The sequence below is a fragment of the Lepidochelys olivacea genome (assembly GCF_965140295.1).
Source record: "Lepidochelys olivacea isolate rLepOli2 genome assembly, chromosome: 4".
Classification (NCBI taxonomy): Eukaryota; Metazoa; Chordata; order Testudines; family Cheloniidae; genus Lepidochelys; species Lepidochelys olivacea.
The window spans coordinates 16,632,782-16,652,947 of NC_140414.1; the positions used below are offsets into that span (position 1 = coordinate 16,632,782).

Below are 20,166 nucleotides of genomic sequence, written 5' to 3' on the forward strand. Positions count from 1 at the left end.
CCATTTAGTCATGGGCCAAACTCTGCTGCCTGTGGTCACAGATTAGACTGAGGGGAACATGAGACCCTGAGGTGAGGATACCAATTTGGCCTGGTGTTGTAGAGATCAAGTAGTTTTGAAAGCCAAATCTTGTTATTTGCACCATTTACATTTTAGCATTGTTAATTTTGTACAATAGTTCAAGGCTGTACTGTTTCTGGTTGTTTTCACTTGAATTTTAATGAACTTTCCTACTGTCCTTTGGATTGGTCCCTGCTGTAACAGGCAAGGCAGGTAGAGGAAGGGGGAACATTAGTATTTAAATGCAGCCAGAAGTCTCACAAGATAAGTGAGCTAAGACCCAGACATGGAAGCTCTCCAAGTCTAAAGAGCATCTGTCAAAGCAACAGCTCTGGTGGTAGTGTCTCTTCCACTGTAGAAGAAGTTTTAAAAGCTGCCTTACATCCAGTTTCATCACTGCTATCTCTGCAGTCTTGCTCCCCATCACAGCGCCAGACATCTGGAACACACTGGTCTCCACTGCTGCAGGACCACTGCATTGTGCTGCACTGGAGTTTCTCACGCTCACAGTCCTGCAGATTAATCACACACAGTGTTCTGTAGAGGCCCCCTAGGGACAGTCATAGCTTTGTAACCCTTGCTGGTCTGGAGTGTATCATATCTTAACCATGCCAGGATAGGGGTGGTTCCCCAGATGCCTTTTCCACCCCTCCCTCCCACAGGGTCATCCCCACACATTAAGGGCCAAGAGTCCTAGCTTAAGGACTTTTCAGCTATTCAGAGGACTGAATTAGGAGCTTATGGTCCCCAGGAAGAGAATTCCTAAAGAAACAGGAACATTAGGATCTAGGGCAGCAGTTAGCAGGGCTTTTTTTGGAGGCCCTATTTAAGCTTGCTCACTGTTTAGAGAAAGTTAGTAAAGGGTCAGAGTGTTCCGCAACATCTGGCAGAAGATGAGCCATTTCTTGCTAGATTTTGCCAGGGTTTTAGACTATGAAGAAAGTCCCCTGCCTCCCCCAATCTCATGCTTTGGGCAAAAACATCGGCCCCAGATACTGGACTACAGAAGGTCATGCTCTACTTTAGTATGTCCGATGCTCTGGGTTATAACTTATTCAGCTCATCCTTCAGTGCTTGAAGGACCAGGACAAACTGCTTTAGAAGAAAATGTTCAACCTCTCAGATCTCCCTCATCCCTTAAGTGTTATTGGCAGCTAGTCTATCAGCAGGTCTGAACTCAAAGGAGAGGACCCCAGTTCTGGGAGCGTGCAGTGCTAGAAGTTTGCATTCCCCATCCAAGCCCCTGGTAAATTATGTAGTAGTCTTTATTTCCAATACCTGCTCATCAGTTCCATCCTTGCAGTCTATATCCTCGTCACAGAGCCAGTCCTTCAGCACACACTCCCCACTTCTGGGGCACTTCACCTCCCCCAGGTGGCACAGCAGTGGCTTGGGGACTGCACAGTCCTCCTCATCAGAGCGGTCCTTGCAGTCATTGTCCCCATCACAGCGCATGGAGTAAGAGATGCATTGGCCACTCTTGCACTGGAATTCGGATTTGCTGCACTCTTCGTGAACTGCAAACCAGAGTAGTTTAGTCTAGCTGAGCTGGCTTCCCCAGAGTATATAGGGAGGATGCACTAGTACTTTCAGAGTATACTAGAATAGGCAGAGACATCAGCTACGTAACAGAAATTAAGTTTAGGGAAGCCCATGGTGGGGCAGCCTAGAAGGCTAATGAAGACTACTGCTATTAGGACAGCATGAGTACTAATGCCATGTTCTGCATGGAAGCAGCTACATACTCCACTCCAGCTGAAGACTGAGGGGTGGGGGTGGAATCCTGTTCCCAGCACCCACACTGGCTGCCTTGAGAAGCCCTGTTTGTCTCTTGGGTCTCCACTACCAATCTCAGACACCATTGTCTTGGCTCACTTTAGAGATGTGTCATACCTGGTAAAGGGACTGTGGGGTTTCTATGCTTTTCTAGATGGTGTATTCCTGTAACATGCTGCTCAGAGGTACAAACCAGCCCTAATCATCCTCCTCAGTACCTGGTGTAAGGGAATTATGTCGCGAGCCAAGGAAACCCAAATGCATCTCTGCTGGTCTTACCGCAGCCCTGCTCATCTGCTTTGTCAAGGCAGTCTGGGTTGCCATCGCATAGCCAGCTCTCTGGGATGCAGCGCATGTTGCTGTCGCAGCGTAGAGCACAGTCTTGGGTTGGCTTCCAGCAGCTGAGCTCATCTGAGCCATCTGGACATTGCTGCACGCCATCACAGTGATGTTTCTCCTCAATACACTTGTTCCCACTCAGACATTTAAAGGCTCCTGGGAGGAAGGGCACAGCATTAGCCGACCATGCATGTAGGCTCCCCGTCACTCAGTATGACTTTGCAATGGCTAGTCCTTTGCTATGCACTGAAGGATTCTACATGAGCGGGGCACCTAATCTCACTTGCGTATAGACCAAGTGATGCAGGTAGCGGTGACAAAGCTGAAGGTTGCTTCCCACAAGTTCCAGATACAGTTTTTTTTTGGGGGGGGTGAATTATAACCACTAGGCATTTCTCTCCTTACACAGGAAGGCAGTCCTTGAGTCTCTGCCTGCCTGATTCTGGGTCATGGAAGAGATCTGCACACCTAGATGGATGGAGATCATGGCCAACTCTCACCTGCTCTGCCACATGTGTTGACCAGGATGTCTGCTCCCTTTAGTGCAGGAGTGAGGTTGGTCCAGTGAAAGACAAAGCCTCACCCCACCCCTCTAGTATCCTGGGACCAGCAGGGCTACAATACTGCCCACTTTAGTGTTACTGAAGTCCACAGCTCTTTTTGGAAGGGGATGCAGTGCTCAGGGGAGGTTAAAGTGTCACTAAAGACAACAGTATGCCCTCACTGATACATGCAGTCACTTGTGATCAAGACAAAACCAGCTCTATTTCAGAGCTCAGGCTAAGTCTGCAGGTCTAAAATCAGATGGGGGACTTCAGAGCCCCTTTCTGTAAGTTACTAACTGTAGTGCAGGAGTATCAGTGTTTTGACCAAGGTTTTCCTTGACATCTGACACTGGAAGTAGGAAGCTGATTTTAGGATAATAGGCAAGGAAGTTTTGTTTGTGCCTCTGATGGGAGCTTGGCCTTCCTGCAGCAGAGGACAGCCCATGTTTAGATGTAACCCACCTGTCCTGGGTGTGGGGTTCTGTCCCATCTAGTGGCAGAGACCACTTAGCGAGAGATCAAATGAGTCTGCTCTACAGCCTTAGCTAAGAGCCAGTTGGCTTTTAGCTCATGCACCAAGCTCCAGAGGTCCCAGGGTTGATCCTACCTGCTGCTGCCTGGGGTCTGTTGGTGCTGCACACACCTCCAAGTCTTTAATATGGAATAAGCAGAGGTTGTGGCTAATGGACACCACCTTGTCCTTTGCCTGTCACTCAATGGTTAGTGATGCTGCTATGTTTGAGCCCATGCAAACAGTGTACCTGGAGTGTCACACAACTGAGAACAGTCTTCTTCATCAGAGCCGTCCTTACAGTCTCTCTCCCCATCACACAGGTACTCGTGGGCAATGCACTCTGACCCATCTCTGCAAGGTATCCAGGTGCGGGGACAAGACAGAGGTGGCATTGCTGTTGTCTCCGTAACCACTGGGAGACCTGTGGTTCTGGCTGCGGGCTGTGGAAGAGTCACTGGCTCTGGAACTAGAGAGCGTCTTCAGGTTAGCTGGGACCCAGCTCAGCAAGGGAACCATGCTGTGCTTTGTTTCCCCTGCAGACCAAATACCACCCCCAGGACTGTCTGCTCTTGTGGGCCACAAGAGTTGGTATGAAGGACTTGAGCTCTCAGCCCTGTAAGACTGTTTGGTCCAGGGAACCTCACCCACCATGCCATGCTGCTCGTGAGTCAGCAGATGGAGCACGTGCTTCTTTCAAGAGCCAAGCGTAGCTGTATGGCAGCAGCAGGCGAAGGGCACTGCAGCAGGGTCTGCGGCATAGACAGGCCCCAGCTTGCTGTGCACTAAGTCGACCTACAGCACTCCATGCTCTAAGGCAGAGACCAGCCCATAGTGTTTGAGTGAGGGGTAGTGGCACTCCTAACCAGCTGGATCTGGAGCCCAGGTACTGGATGCTCTAGTCATGGTACTTTTACACCTCATTATCAGGCTCAGATTTAACTAGCAAGAGCCTGGATGACTAACACTGAGTCCGGAGGGGACTGTTTCCTGTACCAGACCATGCTGTTAAGAAACCAAGTGGAGCAGGGAGCTAGTCTGACAGGAAGACCAGGTGTTTAGTCTGCTTTCACAAGCAGCAAAAAGTTATTTCCTCAGCTTCCCAGCAAGTCAGTGCTTGGCTAGAGCCAGGTCTCTAGCCTGTGAGAGACATGTTTCACTGATGGCTCCAAGTTACCCTGTCACTTAAAGCTTCTCCAAGTTATGCCAGCAAGAGTGATCTTACAAGGGCTGCTCTGGTAGCTGAGGATCAGACAGATCCCAGGGGAAACCCCCCCCCCCCCCCAATACCCAGCCAGCTTTCAGTAGCTAAGATGCTTCAGTGCTGGAAAGTTCTGCTTGAGGGTCTGGGACTGCTCTGCCAGCAGTAACCACAGCCAGTAATGCAGCAGGTACAGGCTAGTTGAATCTATTCATTCCAGGAGCCATGCAAAAGCTTACCTGTCTCCAGTTGCATGGCCAAGAATGGTACTACTTTCTGTATATTGGCTTCTTCCACAATGGTAACAGGCTCCATTGTTCTTCTGTCCCACAGCAGGAGAGAGGTCTTGTTGACAGACACCAGGTAGGGTTCATAGGCAGCGGCTATCCCATACATCCAGCTGGTCTTCAGAGTATCTTTCTGATGCTTGGCAAGGCTCAGAACCTGCAGGCCTGCATGACAGATCAGTGCTAGACTGTCCTTGTAGACAGGAGACTGCCCATTAGGCTAGTGCCTGTCAGGCATGTGCACCCAAGGGACCCCATGTATTGTTTTAAAGCCATTTGCTTGGTATGTTTAGTGGTTGCCAGCACTCCAGTAGGTGCTGCTCCATAACTGTTGCTTCCTTCCTGCTGCTTAAGGAATGGAGCACTAAATGTTTAGCTACTGGGAGACAGTGGAGGTAGATTGAGTGCCCCTTGGGATTCAGGAAAGGCAAACTAGCAGGTTCCTTATACATGAGGCTGCAAGATGCCTTTATAGGCTATGGTGTCCTGGTATTTTATCTACCAGACAACCCTGCACATCTAATGGGACTGAAGTAAGATATCCCCATGTTCTGGACATGGAATGGTCACTGAGTGGGTTTGAGCCTTCAGCAGATATTTAGAGGCCTCATCTGCCAGTGGATCAAGTTCTCCAAACTTTCTTCATTAGCAGCCAATGGCTTCCTAAGACAGTCCTAGCCATTTTGCAGGGGGCAGATAGCAGAAAAAACCTTGTAGCATTAGGGGACTTCACCTATCCAGCATAGCTGATGGGAATCAAAGCTGGTCCTTCACTAGAAGTTAGGGAAGAGGGCTCTTTAGGTAACACCCCAGACCCTCTGTGCTGCTGCCTGCAGACCAAGATAAGGTCTTTGCCTCGTGCAGCATGTCTCCGGCTGCTAACCTCAGGGCGTCTAGACAAACCAATGCTACCCTTGCAAGCTTCTGTACAAGAGTGGCACTTACTGGCCTGGGCTAGCCATTGGGGTGTCAGCACAGGTGCTTACTGCTAGTGATCTTTGAGCCAAGGTTGCTGTTAAGGTAAAACAGTTTAGGAATCTTACTGTGTTCCCCCCCCCCCCCCACTACAGAGTTGAGCCCCTTGGTAAATGTTCACTGTTAAGGGTCAAGATCATGAGTCTAAGCCATCAGCCTTGCTATGTCAGTTTCAATACCATTTTTAGACCACTAGTCTAAATTCAGCTCTTACCCAGGTCTTTTGAACTCCAGAGGATGCTGAAGGCTTGAGTGTCCAGAGTGATTGCAATGTCTCCTGACCAGGTTTCATTCCAGGCATCATGCACATCACCTCCAGCCAGGTTCATCTGCTGGAGGGGTTTCCCATTCTCAAGCCAATAGAGGGTTGCTCTCTGCCAGTCTAGAAACTGGTGTGTGATGATGCTCTTGGAACGGTAGAGCACACTGGTTGCCATGCCAATGAATCGGGTAACTCGGATGTCAGTTCTGTCACATGTCAGCCAATAGATGTCACCGGATGGTAGATCAACAGCAGCTGAGCAAACTGCAGGAAGAAATATCATTTCAGTGACCAGCAACTTAGAGGCACATTTAGACTATGTGGCTGGGGCTGCAGAGACTAGTCTTAGCTTCCCCCAGGCCTCCTCCTCTTCCCCTCAAGGAGTGGGAGGGGGAACAAGGTTCTGTATTGGTCCCCTAAAGTCAGGGCCTGGTTTCCCCTTGCCAGAAGGGAATGGCAGTTGAGAGGCCATCTCTCCTGCAGTGGGGAAGCCAGGTCCAGGGGGTTTGGCACTTCCAAGGTTTGGGTGAATTGGTAGAAAGGAATGGCTAAAAAGCCACAGGAATATTCTGTTAAAAGCCAGAAACTGAAGGTAGTTAGGCATGGGACATTGGTCTGGTTTGTTGTACCATTTGTAAAGTGCATGTTCAGATTCAGCATCTCACCTGGCAGCCCAGTTTGGATGGCTTCTTTCCTTCGAAGGTGCTTACTGAAGCGCATCAGGTCCCCTTCATCATCTGTCCAGTAGAGGAAGTGTCTTTTCCAGTCGACATCCTGCAGGTGGATGCTATGTGGCCACTCCAGCACCAGGGTGCTCTTTAGAGCCAAACCCTTTGGGTCCACTTGTAGTAAGTGGATCATTTTGTCAGTTGAATACAGGAAGGTCAGCTCTGGGGAACAGGTTGGTGCCAGGGTTAGATTGCCATGCACGAGTGAAACGATGCTAGCCTATTAGATGAAGCTGAATATCCTAACCCCATCCAGATACAAGCTATCTGCAGTCTCTTGATCAGGGTGATGAAACTCAGCCCCTCCTAGAGAGATGATCAGGTTTGGTTTCTTTGGAACCAAGATGATCTCCTGAAGAATGCTCCCTTCTAAAGCACAGGGGACCCCCCCACTTTGCCAACTGCAGCTGGGTGAGGTGTTGGAGTTCCAAGCTATCTAGGGCAAAGACTTCAGCTGAAAGCCATAAGCGAGCCAGTGCAGCAGGAGCTCCTCTAGGAGAGAGGCACTTGAGTGCACAGCACTATTCTGTATTAGCCTCAGTTGCCAGAGGGGTTTACGTTTAAGTGGTCTATGTGGGGTGGTCACAGCAGCTTATACTCCAGGTGGCCAGGCATGGATCCTAGCCAGATCACAACCTGGAGACATGGCTCTAGTCTCCTAGCTCGACATGGATGATCCAACACCATCCTAGTTATGGCTACTGCCCAGTCCCTTGGCAGCAGCTGGGGGAGTTGCCAGAGGGGTCAGATGTAAGAGCTCTGTGCCCTACAGCTCCCTCTCAGAGGTTCATGCCCTTCACCCCATGCTGGAGCATCCTCTCCCCTTTAGAGAGGTCAGTGGCACTCAGGCCAGTCATACTGTGCCTGACTAGGCCACTCAGCTTGGAGCACTGACTGGCCAGGTGGTGGCCAGTGTTGGGATGGGAGAGCTGGGTCCTGTGGATGACACCATGCATGTAGTGCATTGCTAGTCTGATGGCCTCCCAAGGCAGCTGCTGAGTTAAAAAAATTTATAAGAACTTCCATGTTTAGAGCCACAAGCCTACCTGCACACTTGCCAGAAGGCAGAAGGTGAGTACCTTCTGGACAAGCACACTTATAGCCCTTTGGATGGACAGGTGACAACAGGCAGATGTGACTACACAGTCCTGGAGCACATGCAGTTGTGTTCCCTAGAGAGCAAGGCAGTTGGTATTAGATTACTGACAATATTAAGATGGACAGATTTGCCTAGAGTCACTGGCTGTGGATTATTCTCTGGACTCCTATGATAGAGGAAACCTACTAGAGAGTCTTGGGACCTTCTTGTTCCAGCTACTGACAGCCTGTCTTGGAGCAGTGCTTCACTGGCCAGCCCAGAAGCCCACGAATGTTTCCTCTTGGCCACTCAGGCTGTCAGCTACAGCCAGCCAAACCCTGCTGCCTTCTCAGCTGCACTGCTGAAGCATGCAGACCTCCTAGCCACCTTGGCCTAGCAAGAACTTCTGTCAAGCTTTGAAGATTTGAACTGGTGTCTGGAGGATGGCCAGTGAGTCTTTGGGCCCCAGTTCTCAGGTGGGCCCCATTCTTGCTCTTGGGGCAGGGACAGGGTGCAAAGGGGTTCAAAGTGGGCTCCCCGTGTTGTGTCTGTGCAAGTTTGGAGCAGCTCAGAGGCTGCTCCAGGGCCTCATGGGAGGCTTTACAGTGGACCCCTTGGGGCCCCACCTGCAGCAAGTACATCTCCGAGCATCCTCCTCCAACTCCCACCAGGAGTCAGAATAGGTGTAGCAGAGTCTGCCCATGTCCCTGACCTGCCTTCTTTGCCAGGAGCTAGGAGAAGGCCCTGCACAGAGCACTTGTGGTATCCCTACTCAGGCCAGGGAGGCCCCCTGCACAGGCATGGCCTTCCCATGCCCTGTAAGCCCCACCCCACTAGAAGGGTTTGGGGTCATTGACAGACCAGTGATTTACTGAGTAGTCAGATCAGAATGGTCTTCATACCTCATCTGAAGCTGCCCAATGCCTAGTTGATCTTTTGGGGAAAAGGAACCCTTTCCATTAACAGGGGAGCAACAGGACTGGAGTGACTAGTTAAAGCTTTGTCACTTCCTGCACTGAGGGTCACCATATGGGAGCTACTCTGTTAGAGCAGGGAGCTGAATTGAAGTAGTGTTTGCCACTCAGCAGGTTACCATGATGGGTACTAGGTGCCAGGCTCTCATTGCTGTAGAACTGGTGAAGCTAGCAGCATTGTGACCAAGTTGCTGCAGCATAGCTGGATTCCACACACCGCCCTGCCCCCCCCCCCCACACACACACACCACAGTTGTGGGGGAAAGCAGTCTGCTCAAACTTACTTGGAGGCTGTTGGAGTTCATGCAGCACAGTGAATGCAGAGATGGAGGTGTTCACCAGCACCACTGTCTCCCCTGGTGAGCTGCGGGAAGCAGAGAGGAGTTTTTCTTGGTCTGCCCAGAAGAACCAGTTCTCAAACACCATGAGTCCCAAAGGGTCCTGATCTTTCAGTAAGATCTCTGGAAAGGAATATCGCCCACTGCCATCCACTTTTATGGTTTCTATGGACTGAAAAGACAGGTTGATTGAGAAGTCAGTATTGGGGTACCACAACAGCTCTCCAGGATGACCAGTATTCAGTGATGCAGTCGTTACTCTATAAAGCACATTTATATTGTCTGAACAGGAGGAAGTTGTGGCATCTCTTTTCACTAGTGTTTGTAGCAAGCTCCATGGACAGTTTAGTTTTGCCCAGAAGTTTTGAACCTCAGATCTGCAGGCTGCTCTAGTTCATGCGAGATCTAGCAATCCTGCAGAGACACAATCACACCTGGTCTCTTGCTGGGAGAGTTTGCAAGTGTCCAGTGAGCTAGTTACCTTGGAAGAGACGCTATTTGTAGAGCAGAGTACACAGGGCCATCCCTAGCTGTTCTAGGGCCCTATGCAGCCCCCCTGGGGCAGTGTGGGGCCCCAGGCCTCTGTGGGGGGGGAACCACCCCCGCAGCACTTACCAGCAGTGCAGCTGTGGCTGGGTTGCTGCACTTCCCACTGCTGGCGAGTGCAGCCCCAGCCCTGCTGCAGAGCTCAGAGGAGTGGGGCAGGGCTGGGGCCCTGGGGAAGAGCTGGAGCAGCATGCAGGTCACCAGGAAATTTGGTGTCCCATGCAGCTGCATACAGGGAAGGATGGCCCTGAGAGTACAAGGCCTTCAGAGCTATTACGAGTTAGAATGGTGTCTGTATAATGTAGAAGGGAAGGAGGAGTGATCTTTCTTGCCCTTAACCACCCCTTTACTGCAGACGTCTTTTAGTAGACAGTTTAAACTAGCCTTGCATGCCTGATCCCAGGTACTCCTATTTAATAGGAAGGCTCATGCTACTTCACCCCTATGTCCACCATTTGTATATGTTAGGATACCTCACAAGGCACACTTTGTACAAAATGTATCATTCGAAACCCCAATCTGCTGATCCTGTGGAAGTGTCTAACTGCATGTAAAGTTATGAAAATTTGCTATAGGATTGTTCCTGAAATACACTAATTCTGGGTAATGCCTACACACCATTTTGGCAGAGGCTTGCTGGCATGCCAGCAAGGTGCTAAAGAGCCATTACCTACTTAATGGTCCATTCACCAGTAGGGGGAAGAAATTTACATTGCAGGAACAGTCTCAAACCTTGTGCCCACATGGGACAGTCACCATGACTCAGCAAGGATGTTTCTAGCACAAGTGGACTTAAAGGGGAAGAGAGGGGCAATCAAAGAGTCTCCTTCCATCTCTGCTCATGAGAGCAGTGAGCTCAGAACTGAGCAAAGGGAGTAGCCATCCTAGGCTGGAAAGGGAGGCAGCCTGAGACATTTTGCTTTTAAGTTCATTTAGGGATCTGGATAAACTGGAGAAATAGTCTAAAATAAATTGCATGAAATTCAATAGGACAAATGTAAAGTACTCCACTTAGGAAGGAACAATCAGTTGCATACATACGAAATGGAAAGGACTGCCTAGGAAGGAGTACTGCAGAAAGGGATCTGGGGGTCATAGTGGGTCAAGCTAAATATGAGTCAAGTGTAACACTGTTGCAAAAAAGCCATGAACATCATTCGGGCTGTATTAGTAGGAGTGTTGTAAGCAAGACACGAGCAGTAATTCTGCTCTGTGCTGATCGGGCCTCATCTGGAGTGAGGTGTCCAGTTCTGGGCATCACAATTCAGGAAAAATGGAGACAATCCAAAGAGCAACACAAAAAGATTAAAGGTCTAGGAAAAAAAAGTGACTGAGAAGGGACATGACAGTTTTCAAAGTACATAAAAGGTTGTTACAAGAAGGAGGGAGGGAGGAAAAATATTCTCCTTAACCTTTGAGGATAGGACAAGCAGCAATGGGCTTAAATTGCAGCCAGGGAGCTTTAGGTTGGGCATTGGAGGGGGGAGAGACCTGTGTGTCAGAGTGGTTAAGCCAGGGGTGACCAGCCTGGGGCTCCAGAGCCACATGGGGCTCTTCAGAGGTTAAGATGCGGCTCCTTGTCTAGCCAGACTGGGGCTAGAGCTACAGGTGCCAACTTCCCAATGTGCCGGGGTGGGGGGCGCTCACGGCTCACCCCCTGGCTGTGCCGCATGGCCCTGCCCCCGCTCCACCCCTTCCCCTGGGCCTGCTGTGCCCTTGTTCCTCCCCCTCTCCTCTGAGCCTCCTGCACATCTGGAAACAGCTGATTGGGAGGCACAGGGGCGGAGCGGGAGGTGCTGATCAGCAGGGCAGCTGGTGGGCAGGAGGTGCTGGGAGCCAGGGGGAGCTGCTGATTATTACTGTGGCTCTTTGGCAATGTACATTGGTAAATTCTGCCTCCTTCTCCCATGCAGGTTGGCCACCCTTGGGTTAAGTGCTGGAATAAATTGCCTAGGGAGATTCCACAACCTCCATCATTGTCTAACCTGCTCTTAAAAAGCCTCCAAACACGGTCAGGGATGGCCTAGAGGATACTTTAGTCCTGTCCCCTGCCCTCCTGGCAAGGCTAGATGATGTCTCAAGGTCCCTTCCATAAATTACGATTAGCTTGCTTTTGTCATCTTGCTGTGTTTGTAATGAATCTGGATTTACACTTGCAATCACCTCAAAACCAGTTGAACTGGAGCAACAGATTTCATTGAAACCAGTGTGTTTCAAAAGGGTTTCAGAATCTCCACTGGGGCTGGCAAGTCTGGTGCCGCACCATGCATGGTTGGACGGGAGGGTGCACTGTCCAGGGTCCTGACCAGCACAAGGGTACATTTTGGGGAAGCCAGGCTGGGACTGGGCATATGTCGGTGTCACCCTGTATGTAATTTGGGAGTGACTTGTCAGAGCACTTATTTGGCTAGGAGTACATTTGCATGCTGAAGGCTGTGTATGATCAGACACTGGAGGGGTTGCGGCTCACCAGCTGAGCAGTGTAAAAGGCATCCCAGGCAGGAGATCTGAAAGGGACCCTGCAATCCTGACAATCCTGGGGAATGTCACACCCTGGCAGAGTGGCTTAAAACAAGGTTTAGAAATTTCATCAAGTAGTAACTTATCTTCAGGCTCCTTTCCCCAGAGAAAGCAAGGCCCAGAAGTCAGTAGTATTTTAGTGACCTGCCAGGGTTAAACTCCTTGGGACAGCCAGCTATTTATGAAGCTGGTCCAATCAGTTATTGAAAACGAGAGCTAGAGATCTCCCTGTACCTCCTTATACTCGCTGATCCAGTACAGTCTGCCAGTTATGGAATCCAGAGTCAGTCCCAAAGGTTCTTCCATGGGGACAACAGCAAGCACTTGTCTGTCAGAGCCATCCATTCCTGCTGCCTCAATCATGGTCCTGCCCTTCTCACCGTGATTCACCCAGTACATGTACCTGCGAGGAAGGTTACAGGACAATGCTCAGTATTGTGTTCTGGCTTGCTAGAAGATATTTGCTTGCAGAGGTAATCATGATGCATACTCAGGCTGCTCTAGGGTGAGAGCCATGCAGGTAGATGGATATCCCAGAGCTCTAGGCTTGTTCCCTTATCAAGGAGATGGCTCACACTCCAAGTGCCCTTGACACTGCTTTAGACTGGTGCTTACAGCTGTTCTGTTGGCATGATGCGAACAAGTGCTCACCAGTGCTCTTACTAGTTAGTAGTGGGACTTCTAGTGACTTGTGCACTCATGGTTTCTAACAGTCTTAGAGGAAGACTAAAGCACCCAAGATGGAAGCTTAGAGGCTAAAGCAGGCCAATCCAGACTGCTTTAGAGTGGTTCTTGCCCACATCTGGTTCTCACCTTTTTGCTGGATACACAGTCAGCTGCTCAGGGACCAAGTTCTTCTCTAGCACCTTTATGTATCCCCGGCCATCACTTAGACCAGCACAGATTGTCTGGGGGTGGCTGCTGGCCCAGTACACCTGCCCTGTGAACCAGTCTACAGATATGCTGTTCACACCACGGACATCTAAGAGACAAAGGATTGTTAGCTATGAAGTCCCCGCTCCCTAATCCTCTGTGCCCCAGAGGCAGCTACTAACCCCATGAAATCAGTGCCCCAGAGGAGAGTTCCTTTGGATTAGATGCAGGGGAGGGATGAGGCTTGTTTGTACATGACTAAGGACAGCATAGTCCCTGCTAGCAGAGGCCACCCCATTGTTACTGACTAGCTGTCTTTTGGGATGAGGCATCTTGTACTCAAAGCCAAGTTCTGTTGTGCACATCAGACTTGTAGGACAGATGTGATGAAGCTGCCCTCTGTATAGACAGAGCTGTGACCTGTTGAGACTTTCCCAGCCCTCCTGCTGGGTGAAGCACTGTACACAGACATCAAGGCTCATTGCTACCTTCAGCTCTCAGGGCAAAGGAGAGCGTTTACTGCGTTCTAGTCTCGGAGAGAAAGTGGTACTGTGATCTATTCAACCTTGAAGCCCATAACAGAGTGCCTTATTGCAGGGGCATTTACCTGGGTAGAGTAACATGTTGCCCTTCCCAGGCATATAGGCATGCAGACTTTTGCCTTCATCCACCCAGTAATAAGCTTCCCTCAGCAGATCATAAGCAATTGCTCCAGGTGTGGCATTTGTGGAGATGAGGCTCCGATGGGTATGGGTTCTCACATCGAGAAGAACAAGGTCAGGGCCAGTTGCTAGCAAGATTTGCGTAGCATTGTCTGCAATGAAAATAGAGGTTATATGCTTGTTACTGAGCCAGCAGGCTCATGACCACCTTCCCTCCACCCCTGCTAAGCTGGAGGGAAAGGCAGGCCTGTGGAGGGGGTCCTGTGCTGCCCATTCCAACATGGAGCTGGGATGCTCTGTCAGCCCCCTGGTACACCAATGGTGGGGACAGCCTAGAGTTCACAGAGAAGCAGGCTCAGACTGAGCAGGAGCAGCCAGAGGCAGTCTGGTAGCTAGCTGGAGAAAGGCCAGAGAATGGGCAGGGGTGAGCAGTAGCTGCAGTCAGAGGCTACAGGGCAGCACCACTTATGCAGGAGAGAGGATCCCAGCTAGGACAATGCCTTAATGTGCTGCTCCTGGGGGCTAGGAGAGGATCTTCCTGGTAAGATCAATAAGTTGTGCCAAGGGTACACCACCTTGTACTGTCTAGCAGCCCTTGTAAAGAAAGTCTCCCACTCCCCAAAATGCAGCAATGTGTATGGGGATACCAAGGGCTGGAGCAGCTGCCTGAGCTGGTGATTTGTAGAGCCTGCTACTAGACTTCTAGATGCAATGGTGCACTAGTGCTCACAGCTGCGCCTTGCAGTGGGGTCAGTTCTCGTGTAACTGGAAATGATCTACTCCAGAGCAGTCTTGCCATGAGTTGGCTGCCTGCACCCACCAATCTTAGTGGGAGTGGGCCTTCTGCATGGCCCCATGTAGTGCTGCTAGGATCTCTTTATTCAAGCCTCACTGGGATGCAGCTGCCTCTGGATGAATTGCTGCAGGTAACTGGCACTTGTTGCACCAAAGGTACATGGGGAGGTCAGAGCAGGTTACATGGCATTCCCTTGATTGCAGAAGGTTTTCCTAGCCACCATTACCAGGATTAGCATCTGGTTCTAGGAGCCAGATATTGCTAATCTAATGCACACACAGTTTAACCCCTCTGGCATCAGAAGGCCTCTAGCTCTAATCTTACTTGGAGAGGACTTAGAACTGTTCTCCATTGCTAAACCAGGCAGAGGCTTGCTTGGATTCTGTACACAGAATCATGCACTGCTATTTAACAGTGGCAGTTGTGCTCAGCCCCTCCAGGATCTCAGAGACCTTGTCTACATACTGATGGGCCCCCTCTAGTTCACGACTTACCCCTCATCTAGCTGGGGTCTCCCCACTCTGGGTGGTCAGGCTAATACCAAGGCCTGTTCAGGACTGGTGGCCAGTTTCAGCCTGTCCCCCAGAGAAGGGGAATGTGCACACACTAAACAGGGTTTGCTGGGAGAGTGCAGTTTATGGACATGTTTATGAAGTTGCCAGTCCCCATAACCTTGGGGAGGGGGCAGCCAGGTAAGTTTGGTATAGCTGCCACTTGCAATATCAACTAAACAGCTGGGTTACCAACTATGACAAGCCAAGCAGTAGAATCATTGCTGCAGTCTTCCTAGCAGTAGGAAAGCTAAACACTGTTCATGTGTTAGCCTGGCTTCCAACTGGCAATAGGAGGAGCCCAGTCCCACCACCTGTGGTCATCAGGTGTTACTTACTAGCAACTTCACAGGTGGTGCCGGAGTGGAGCTGGTACCCTTTTACACAGTCACAGGTAAAAGACCCAAGCGTGTTCTTACACAGCTGGCTACAGGGACTATACACAAGGGAACATTCATCCACATCTGTAAGGGGAGAAGGTCACTAGGTTATGAAACTGAACAGCCAGTAACTCAGGTAAACTTTCTAGGCCAGTCTGCACGTGTTGCCCATTCAAGAAGCTGACTAGGAACAAGTGCTACCACAGTGTTTGTGGAATTCAGGTCTGAGAAAAAGCTCTCAGTTCCAAGCTGCTCTTGAAGCAGAGAGAGAAGAGAGCTCTCTAGTACCTGCTCTTACATTCCAAGTGGTGGAAAATGCCTGCCACCACCATTTGTGTGCAAGTTTGTGGTGTGGCCAGACAAGACGTTTCCCCACAGCAGCAAGCCAGCATGCTTACAGCAGCAGATACAGTCATATCAGCCAGCAATGAAGTACTACAGGAATTTAGCCCCAGTCAGGTCCCATCTTCATGGGCATATGGTCCTCTGGTGCACTAGTGACCATATTGTGTCTTGTGCCCTTTCCAAGAGGCACAAGATTTGTAGGCTGCTGTGTTTCTCCCCTCTTCTCCAGGACTGAATCCTTGCCTGGGTATGCCTCAAGCACTCTTAAGGTGAAGACACTATACTGGCCTTTACTGAGGTCTATTAACACTAATACCCCTGGATGGGTAAGAAACCTAGAACCTCTGGATCTTAATGCATGAGCCTCTACTGCCAGAGTTAAGAGTCATGGCTCTTAGCCAAAGCTGTATCAGACCATGACTGGCTGCCTGCAGAGGCCAGACTACATAAAACCCTGGAAACACTCACTACTGGTCAACTGGAATCCCACCAGCCATAGACTCCCCACTGTGGGGAAAGGAAAGAGCTCCCTGCCCTGACATCTGCAGATTGCTCTGGTTGACAATAGCATTCTCTCAAGTAGCTTTTGGAGACTCCCCTCGTGCCCCTTCAGGAGACTGTCAAACAGCTGTGCCCTACCAGTGCAGTTCTGTCCATCAGCCTGGAGCTCCCATCCAGCGCCACAAGAACACCTCACGCCCCAGCTGGTGTCAGTACATGTCTCCATGCAGCCTCCATTGCTCAGAGAGCAATTTTTGCCTGCATAAAAAAGGGAACAAGCCTTGACATGTGAAGTTGTGTTCAGAGGCTTCCTCACAGTATGGTACACTTCTGACACTTCATGGTCTATGAGCAGTTCTACAGCAGAAAGATGTAGCGAGCCATTACATTACCACAAGTACTGCGTTCGTCAGTCCCATCTAGACAGTCTTCTGCCTTGTTGCACATTAGAGATTCCAGGATGCATTTCCCCTCATCGCACTGGATCATGCCTTCTGGACAGTGAGCTGTGAGAAAATATCATGTTACGAGATGCTCTGCTACTGCCCTCACTTGCAAGAGGTAATTGTTGCCAAACATTCAGAGAGGTTGTCTGACAGACTCCTTGGACAGAACTAAAGTTGATAAGAACTTTAGTTTCTGATGCTAGCTATTTTCCTGTCTGAGGCTATGCCAAGGCTCTGTGGAAGTTTGTATCTGGAGTCCAGATGCATGAGGGAACTTTCAATTAAAATTTGTTTTCACTACTCTGATTTAGCAAGATGTGCATGAAACATTTCCAATTGTTTACTCCTGCTGCTTACTCCTAGGCTAGATCAGTGTGATATTACAATGGATTGCTGTGAAAAGCAGGCTGTCAGAAGTTCAACTCTTATTTCAGATTAATGAGTAGATTGCTTAGGATGTGAGCTAACCTGGATACAGCTACAGCATATGGCAAGCGTAGTTCATCAGGACTGATTTTGTCTGCTTCAGAAGAAAGTTACCATGTGGTCCATAATTATGGAGTGGGGTATGGAGATGCACCTCAGCTGTCTGAGGTCTAAACTTACTTCCATATTCCTACTACATGGAGTAAGAGCCAGAGTTTGACTATGGAGAACAAGGCCTTCTAGGCTAGTTTATGGAAATTCACCACATGGAGTTGTCCCCTTCAGTGTCTGGACACCTCCATTTCAGGTTAAGTTATTTTAGTGGTTTCATCTCTTTTTAGCTCTAGAGGACTAACTTAGCAGAGCACCTTGTTAGGGCACATGTGTAATAACAGTCTTAATCATTACCTGTTATCTCAGAGGCTGTCCAGAGAAACTGGCCATAAGCAATAGCCAGGCCTGACAGTACAAGTCTTAGCAATGTTTCATTAAAGTGGTGGAAGATACTTGAATAGTGTTAGTTGGATTCTCCCCCCCACCCCAATTCCCCAAACTCCATGGGTGTGGGTCTACACAGCATTTGAGCTAGTGGGAGTAAGTGTCCCATCATGGGTTGCTACACTTAGGTAGTCAGGGTTCAGACAGTTTTGGGCTCTGAAATTCATCTCCTTCCCTATGGCTTCAGAGGAAGAGCTCCAGCCCAAGCTGCACTTGAAGTACTGTCTGTACAGACATTTTTAGAATACTAGCCTAAGGCTAACTGGCCCATGATGGGGGGCTCACTCCCATTAATTCAGATGCTGTGTAGATATACCCCATTAGTTTCCCCTTCTGACCCCATCACAGCAAGATGAAGTTTTATTGCCACTAAGGTTTAAGTGGCTAGAGGTGGATTCAGCACAGGATTTTAGGTAAATTAGAGATGGCCATGTGGTTGGCCAATTACCTTGTTCTTGTACATGTCAAAAAAATACCATTACCAGTTACATACCACAGACTTCTTCATCTGAAGAATCTCCACAGTTGTTGATGCCATTACACTTCCAGTCCTCCATAATGCACACTTTGTTCTTACATTGCCATTGTCCTGGTAGACAGTGGTTCTGGGGACAGTTTGCTTCATCTGAACCATCTTCACAATCTTTGTGGAGGTCACAGATCTCCCAAGGATCAATACATTGAGAACTCCCCCAACATGGAACTTTTCTGTCTCTACAGACTATCATAAGAGACAACAGGTTACCATAACAGCAGTTTACCAACTAAATTCTGGTTTGGTCAGGTATAAAGGGACTAGTGGCTTACTGGATAAGGCAGAAGTTGTTGAAATCTCCTATCTGTCCAGTGTTCTGTACCAAGTGATCATTTGATAGACACTAATCTGTAGTTGGGAGGAAGACTCCTTCAGCAGGATTTTGGCCATTTCAATTTTCCCTCAGATTTAAGAGGCACCCTTGTCCTCTAAGCCCCAATCGCTACCTTGATGTTCATGCATCTAGTGTCTAGTAGCCTTCACTTGCTGAAGCCTCAAGTTTTGCTTGGCAGAGACATGAGTGGTCTCTTCAACAGGTCAATATCTAGGTACTAGACACCAGAAAACAGCAAGCAAGAACAATCCTACGGCAAGTGAACCCCAGGAAACTTAAGGTTAGACCAGTGGGAAGGGTTGTTTGAACAACATTCCTGCACTTTAAAATCAGCCATGTGCCAGACCAGCCATCCCAGGTAAGAAGCACCCTGGAGTCCAGTGAAGTAAGTTTACAGGATTGATATTTCCTTCATTAAGAGGCTCCCACTAAGTCAGTCTTGGAAAAGGGCCCAATACAATAGTACTGGGCAGTTTAATAGTGTTATTTACCTGAATAAAGAGCCCTCACTAAATATCAGGTTGCCCATTGAGTTGGTCTTTGCCTACAGTCCAGTTACAAGCAAGCCATTCCTTGTACAACATGGAAGGTGAAATTTGTTCATACCAAGGAGCTCAGGCACCCACATTTGACTCTAAGTTAGGACTCTGTTGCATGGCTTGTAAAAAAAAATCCAGCCTCTTGGTCTTCAGGAGGCAATTGCAGTCTTAACCCCCCCCAAAAAGCTAGTGGTTCTAAAGCACCACTCTACCAAGCAGAGTGGAGATGCCCACCACTTCCCCAGAAAACTAACTGGGGGTATAAACGCCCAACACTCAGGGCAGGGAAAAGGGCCTACCATGATATGCCATTCACAGTTAGACATGGGTTATGGTTCCCCTCTTCCAGAAAGCCAATGTTGTCTGGATTTCCAGTATTGAGGGGGACAGACAAAGAAGCAGACTCCTTCCTTCTGCTTTTCTGACACTAGATGCAGTCATACTTGACCATGCATTTATAGAATCCTCACTCTGCAGGAGGAATTTCAGTGAGAGGAACCACAGCTCAGCTAATCTCTAGCTCTAGAGGTCTGCTGCAACTGAGCATGCATCCAGTAGTCAGATCTTTGCTGTTAAAGCAAGTAGCTGATGGAGCATTTGGGAACTACATTTCTAGATACACTTTGCCTCTAAATATCTGTATTGAGAAGCTTAGTGCAATACATACCACAGTTTCTCTCATCTGAGCCATCTATGCAGTCACTGGTACCATCACAGAGCCAGCTACTAGAAATGCACCCTCCATTGTCACACTGCCATGCATTTGGGTCACCACGACATGCTGCTTCTGAACAGCAGGAAGGAAAGACAGGAAAGTCTTTAACAGCTGTGACATTGCAAGGCAAGCCACTATTGCTGCCCTGTCAACTGTACGATACTGCTATCCTGTGGGCATGCTGGACCCTTCCAGTCTAGGAAAGGGAAACCAAGCATTTAACTGCTAGGCTAATGCCACTAGCATGATGTTGCAGCAGTCCAATTTGCCACAGATAGCCACTGCTTGCTTGATGACTAGAGCTGGTTAAAAAACCAAAACATAGGCATCCAATGAAGTGAGCTGTAGCTCACAAAAGCTTGTGCTCAAATAACTTGGTTAGTCTCTAAGGTGCCACAAGTCCTCCTTTTCTTTTTGCGAATACA

At 49.2% G+C, this 20,166-nt stretch overlaps 1 protein-coding gene across 1 annotated transcript in view; it reads right to left on the bottom strand.

The window, feature by feature from the left end:
* The window catches only part of LOC311520118 (prolow-density lipoprotein receptor-related protein 1-like), a 32,077-nt gene extending 13,867 nt beyond the window's left edge, over positions 1-18,210 (bottom strand). The window contains exons 1-16 of the mRNA XM_084627358.1: positions 18,112-18,210; positions 16,641-16,754; positions 16,387-16,506; positions 15,361-15,486; positions 13,621-13,827; positions 12,954-13,122; positions 12,375-12,543; positions 9,021-9,246; positions 7,731-7,856; positions 6,622-6,846; positions 5,909-6,220; positions 4,672-4,884; positions 3,482-3,700; positions 2,116-2,331; positions 1,339-1,577; positions 443-572 (exon numbers count right to left, since the gene is read on the bottom strand). Of these exons, the coding sequence (XP_084483484.1) occupies positions 443-572; positions 1,339-1,577; positions 2,116-2,331; positions 3,482-3,700; positions 4,672-4,884; positions 5,909-6,220; positions 6,622-6,846; positions 7,731-7,856; positions 9,021-9,246; positions 12,375-12,543; positions 12,954-13,122; positions 13,621-13,827; positions 15,361-15,486; positions 16,387-16,506; positions 16,641-16,754; positions 18,112-18,175 (2,875 nt within the window). The 5' untranslated portion in view covers positions 18,176-18,210. The remainder of the gene's footprint in view (positions 1-442; positions 573-1,338; positions 1,578-2,115; positions 2,332-3,481; positions 3,701-4,671; positions 4,885-5,908; positions 6,221-6,621; positions 6,847-7,730; positions 7,857-9,020; positions 9,247-12,374; positions 12,544-12,953; positions 13,123-13,620; positions 13,828-15,360; positions 15,487-16,386; positions 16,507-16,640; positions 16,755-18,111) is intronic.
* Positions 18,211-20,166: the final 1,956 nt, after the last annotated feature.